Raw genomic sequence first — 6422 nt, 5'->3', positions numbered from 1 at the left:
AGAAATTTGGGCACCTGGAATATATTATCTTTCCGTGTCGTTATGTCCCTGAATGCAGGGGTGGGGGGGTGGCAATGGCAAAGCCACACAAGGATGGCAAGTTGTAAAGATTTCTCTTCTTGATTCTATAAGAGAAGTCTCAGTGTAATGCTTGGTTAATGCCACTTAATCACCATATATTCTACCATTAGAAATAGTTAGGAAGAGAGAATAGAAGAATAGCATTGGAGCTATTCTCAGCTTTGTTCTCTTTGCCATAAGTATGTCTTGGGGAATGAGAGTTTGCTTACAAATTGCCCTTGTATTCTTAAATTACAGAACTGGGAAGACCCCTAAGAGGTCATATGGTTAATTACCTTACTTTCAAAAGAATTTGGCCAAGACAGGAGTCTTCAAATATAGGGTGGAGAATTGTATAGAGAAGGCAGGGGATCTCTCTCTCTCTTTCTTTAATTTTTTTTTTGCTTTATTTTCCAAGCATTTTTGCACAGAAAATATGCTTAACAAATGAATTATATTGAATTTAATTAAATTTATTCCTGCTTGGAAATCATAAGACTATATGACCTCCGATATACTTCCCATTTCTGAAATGCTATGCTTCCTCCCCACCATCATAGATGTGGGATTCTGAAGTTAAAACTCGGTCATGTTAAACTCCAAGGAAATGTCCTATTTTCTTTTATTGTGCCAAAAATTTGTTATATTGAATCTTGTTTGAAATGATGTAACCATTGTCTAAGAGTTGGGGAAACAGAGGTTAAAAGGACATTTTTTCCTATTTTAACAAGATTTAACATAAAACTGGAGCCATCCAAGAAAAATGGCATTTTTTCTGTAAGATGCTATCATTTTCATTAAATGTCACATCTTTTAGGGCCAGTGGTATAATTCATTTTGAACCACTTTTTCAACATTGCAATTTTATTTGTTAAGTAGAGGGGGGGATGCTCCTAAAAGTACAGTTCTAACCAGAAAGCATTCTGCATGTATTTATCTTTGGGTTCAGATGGCAGGTGGGTTCTAAGACATGAAGCTTGATGTTCACTTCCTAGGCCCACCTCATGAGGACATTCCAAATCCATGGTCTTCACAGCAAGAGGAAAAAATAAAAGGCTAAGCAGCTGCTTAAAAAACTACAATTACTCTATGTGCGTTAAACTTCCTACTTCAGATTACGATACTACACACTAGTGACTAATTGGCGAGGGTTGGTCTTCCATCCCTTTTCCTTTCTTTAAAAGAAAAAAAAATCTCTCTTCCTAGTGCCATCCTATTGGGATAGATGGCCCTGTTATGGGGATGTAAGAAGACCATGTAACCATGTGGTGGACCCTGGCCTGCCTAGAATCGCTTGCAAAAACACCACATGCTGTTTAATACACCCAAACAGCTTGGTAAACTGCAGCTTTGAAAATCATTTGGAAATTAAAAACACACAAAGAAAATGCAAACACATCTAAGATCAGTTAACATTTTCACTTTTGTGACAGTTGACAAAATACACTTTTGTTTGTTGTTCTGGAAAATTCTATAGGGACAAAACAGTGGAAACCTCGCCCATTCAGCTTTTAGCTAAAGCATTGATTTTCAAATACAGTGCTATGGCAACTAACACCAAGGGCTACTATTTTTTTTTTAATGCCACTATTGTTAGGACAACATTTTGCTCTCCCATTTCTATGCGGTAATTATCTTTAATAAAGACAATGGGAGCTACTAAGAAAGACAGAATCTTGCAATGTTACATGAAGAAAAAATAACAAAAGTAAGCCATACAATAGGCCAAAGAGGCACATTTCTAGTTCATCCACAGTTCTTTTGAACTTGCTATAGCTGGAACAAAAGCCTCTGGGAGAACTTTTCCTTTACTGCATCCGTCAACTATATTATTCAAGACATTTACAGAGGGCAGCTTGACCCACTACTAATAGACAGAAAAGAGAAATGACTAAAAGGGGAAAAAAGAACATTGCACTGATATATTTCACAACATTTTCTAACTTCACAGATACCTTTGCTAGAAGTTTGGCATCTGGAGAAAGCTTTCTGAAAGGGAACGAATATGCCATGTCTTTCTACTCTTTTTTTTTTTTTTAAGATAACATCTTTGAGAGAGACAAGTTATTCAAGTCTTCAAGTCCAGAGATTTTAATCCAAAGAAAACCCCTGTTTTAGTGATTTAAACTTAATAGCCTCTCTCAGAATTTCCTGAAAGAAAAATGTATAGGCCACAGCAAAAGATAACAGCTGCTTTTGGAGATAAAAATAATAATAATAAAAAGTCCCCCCCCCCCTTTAAGGAGAACAGTGTCAATTCTTTTTCATCTCTTACAAAAGGGCCAATAAAATTTTTGTGGGATTACATCCTAGTTTTATGGGACTTCGTGCACCGGTAAATGAAGTTTGCATTTAAATCTACAGAGCAAGCTTCCTTTCAGCTTAAAGGATTTTAATGTAAACTAGTCAGACTGCACAAGCAATGTTGTAAAAACCATAAATTAATTTTATGATGCTGCAGTCTGGCAAAGCTATGAAGTATACCATTTTGGTGACATAATTGTAAGTCATTTTCAAAGTACAACTATTAGTCTTAAATTACTCATAGGACCCAAAATGGCAGGAGGTGGGGTAGAACACATTATGAGATTTTCTAAATAGACCACCAAAAATTAAAGGGCTCTCTCTCTCTCTCTCTCTCTCTCTCTCTCTCTATATATATATATATATATATATATATATATATATATATATATATCTTTCTAGTCTCTCTCTCTATCTTTCTAGTCTCTCTCTTTGTCTCTCTCTCTGTCTCTGTCTCTTGCTTTTTCTCTGCCTATCTCTGTCTCTCTTTTTTTCTGATTCTGCCTCTTTCTCTCTCATTCATAATCCCAGTACAAAGGATGAACAAGACAGTCCATCAAAGTAAGGCCTCAGGATGACAAGTGAAATCTCTTTCAAGAGGGGCATTTGCTTGGCAAGTCTCAGAGCAGTGACAGACAAACATCAAAGACCATGCAGAGGTTTAGGTTGGGATAAGTAGTCCAACGTTCAAATGATCTAAGGCTTTATCTGATCTGCCCCTAAAGCCCATTGCTCTGTAAATCTTGCAAGTTCTCTTATTGGACATCCATTGGCATATTGTTGAATGACCCTATATGTAGCAAAAATTTGACTTCAACCTTTTTTTGCACCTATATCAGAAGAAGGGAGATTAATATATAAACAGGGAGAAGGGAAGAGAAAGAATGAATGAAAGGGTAAGTTTGAATAGTTGACTATTATTAAAAAAAAATTTATTTCCTTTGTCATGGCCTCAAATGGTCAAGTACATCTTAATTCAACCTCTCAGCCTCAGTTTCCTCATCCATAAAATGAGAAAGTTGGACTTGATGATCTTAAGGAACAGTCTATCTTTTTATCAGATGAGTCTATGAGTTTAAGCCACAGGTGAAAAAAAAAGTCATTGAGTTAATATGCAGAGGGTAAAAATGGCCCTATTTTACTTTTAAATGTTGAAAATTAATTTTCATCAACCTTATTTAAATTTGGTGTTTGTTGTCAAATACAAGAGAACTCTTTAAAGATACTAAGATTCATTCAAGGTCTGTTTTAATTCATATCAATGGATGAAATGCTTAGAAGGCCATTCAGGAGAGAAGAGAAAAATGTTGCGTGTCCTACTTTAGGGCAGAAAAAAAGATGGGGGAAGCAGGGATAGTGTCTATTTTCTCTGAGGAGCCAAAAATAGCTGCTCTGCAAATTCTCCCCCAATATTTCCTCCCAAGTCAGTTTTGTACTTGTTTTGATGATTGACTCTCCCCAACACTACTTTTTTAAGAAACTATTTCAAAGATGTCAAATGACTTATATTCCCATGGATTCTCTCCATTGTTCCCTATAAGGGATAAACATGTTGAACAGACTATTAAGAAAAGGGCATTTTCCTGATCTAGAGACAGTATTTCAGAAAATAGGTTTGACAGTTCTAAGTGGATTTGTCTGTTGTGTACAATAATCCATTCAGTTCCTGAGAAAAGCTGAATTTCATGTAGCAAAGCCAATGCAGGAGTCAATATGCACCAGACTGTGTTAAATATGGCATCATAAATTCCAAGCCTTTAGACCATTTCCCTTGGATTTTAAAAAAGGGCTCAAAAAAAGATGGTTACACATTTTAATAATTGTTCAGGAAGTTTGTTCTTTGGATAAACTAACACATTTATATAGTTAGCTATTTTCATCTCTTTGGATATTGTAAAATTTCCCCTTTCTACCTGTTGCTGGTATAACCAAGTACTTCAGGAGAGTTAGGGTCTGCTTATCTAACTTGTGTCACTTTCAGGTCCATGCCTACTCCTTCTTCTCCCCTTTTTGTTGTTATGTTTATGAATGTTACTCTTCCAGGTAATAATTCCTCATAAGCATGACTAGGGAGTAGAGAGCATCCTAAACAGAATCTCTTAGACTATTTTCATGAAGCTCTGGTCAAAAAGGTTTTATGGGAAAGAAGGTTAAAATAAAGGTCTTGGATTTCTTGTGAATTTCAAAATTTTCAGGGTAGCTAAATCTACTATTTCCCCTATATGACTGAAAATTATCTATACCATAATGGTGTTGGCAGAAAGAAATAAACCCAAGGGAATGGTGGACATTGCTATAGCTTGTAGTATAGGATGGCCCCTGTGAGGACAGAGGATTTTTCATTTTTATCTTTGTATTCACAGTGCCTAGTACTCTGTAGGCACTTAATATAAATACTTTTTGACTTAAATGGAAAAATGCCAGGTACTATCCAAAGTGAATGATTCTGGTGATTCTTTAAAAAAAAAAAAGAAAAGTTAATTTCCTGGGAAGAAAGTGGTCCCAACCTTTTACCAGAAGGTTCTTAATGATAGAAAAATGCAGGAAAAATTTCAGTAAGCTTCATCAAAAAACACAGTGAAACTCTGTTTTCTTATGGTGGTATTGGGGCATCTGGCTAACACCTACTATCTTTAAAACTAACCAGGTGTCTTTGAGGCCTTCAGCCCATGTTTCCCAGGAAAGAAACTAACCTGTGATACATAAAAATCCAATACCCAGCTGTGTTATAACATATCTGATTCTACTGCAATTTCCTGGCTTAGCTGTGAGTAGAGGGTGTGGGGTTGAGGGCCTTGCTCTATAGATTGTGAGCAATGGCTATCATGCTAAGTCATTGTTCAGTGATGATTAATTGTGGTCATGGATGCACCTGGAAATAGTCCCTTACTATTCTGCAATTGAGGGAGGATGGCAGGAGGAAGTGAAGGGAATCTTGGCATTTGGAAGGAAGTGACTATAGGGTATGGTTAACCAATTAATCATCCCGTTCATTCCTCCTAGTAGCCCTTGTCTGAACTAGGGGATGTGAGCTAGTCTGGGAGGTGGTGCTGGTGTGACTTACTTAGATTCTCAGTTCTTAATGCTCATTGCCTGCTTGTGATAAGGTTGAAATCACAAAAATGGACTGGCAATATTGTTACTTATAAAGGCCAGTTTTATACTCATTTTCCACATTGCAAATATCAATTGGTTAAAAAAAATACCAATCTGACATTGATATCAGAATAATTTGGCCCTTGGGGAACATCATTATGGTATGAACTTTTTCCAAACCATACACTTATTCAATCTCTGCTTTGTTGGCACCTGATAATGTTCTCACCCATTAACAATTCCAAAAATACGAGCCTGTTTAAAGGCAATTGTGTGCGTGGTTTTTTTTCCACTTCAACTCTGCAGAATTGGTAGAATTAAGACTATTATTTCAGATGGGACAATGGGGCCTTTTGGATAAAAGCTTGGACCTTCCCAATATTAACGTGATTTACCAAAACAGCCTTCAGTTTCTTCAGGTGATGTTCCTCTTTGATTATAAATGAAGTTGTTTTCCCAAATACCACTGGGCCAACAGCCACCTATTTCCTCCCCACCTAATAAAGAAGTCACAAAGCTGGCCATCGGTCTGTCTATGAGAGGAGATGGACTAAAGTCCATTTTGCCTGCTGTAGCTGAAGTCGGGATCTTCAAGCTGAGTTTCAGGAATGTTTGAGAGTTTCGTGTGTGTCCTCCCAATCTCTTCAAGGGCACAGGCCAAGGAGTCAAGGTCACCATCATGTTGATGACGAGCTTCCCACAGGTTCAGAATGACAGCAGATGGGCTACTTTGGGTAGCAAAGTAAGATAAATTCCTAGACAAGAAGAGAGATTAATTAAATAAAGGGACAAAACACACATACACATCTCATGGGAAGAAAACAAGAACAGTGTTAGACTAGAATGAGAGGGGTCTTAGAGAATACTACGGCTTGACACAAAAGAAATTGATAGTCATGCTTATTAAAACTAGGGCAGCTAGGTGGCACAGTGGAAAGAGCACTGGCCCTGGATTCAGGAGT

At 37.0% G+C, this 6422-nt stretch overlaps 1 protein-coding gene across 6 annotated transcripts in view; it reads right to left on the bottom strand.

Moving 5' to 3' along the window:
* Window positions 1-2774: 2774 nt before the first annotated feature.
* Window positions 2775-6422, bottom strand: part of UNC5D (unc-5 netrin receptor D) — an 821905-nt gene continuing 818257 nt past the window's right edge. For all 6 annotated transcript variants that reach the window (XM_043988293.1, XM_043988296.1, XM_043988295.1 and 3 more), the window contains one exon: window positions 2775-6215. In XM_043988293.1, coding sequence (XP_043844228.1) covers window positions 6011-6215 — 205 coding nt within the window. In that variant the 3' untranslated portion in view covers window positions 2775-6010. The remainder of the gene's footprint in view (window positions 6216-6422) is intronic.

Source organism: Dromiciops gliroides, chromosome 2 (assembly GCF_019393635.1).
Source record: "Dromiciops gliroides isolate mDroGli1 chromosome 2, mDroGli1.pri, whole genome shotgun sequence".
Classification (NCBI taxonomy): Eukaryota; Metazoa; Chordata; class Mammalia; order Microbiotheria; family Microbiotheriidae; genus Dromiciops; species Dromiciops gliroides.
Note: the sequence above shows the minus strand (reverse complement) of the source record. Positions and strands in the feature narration are given on the sequence as shown.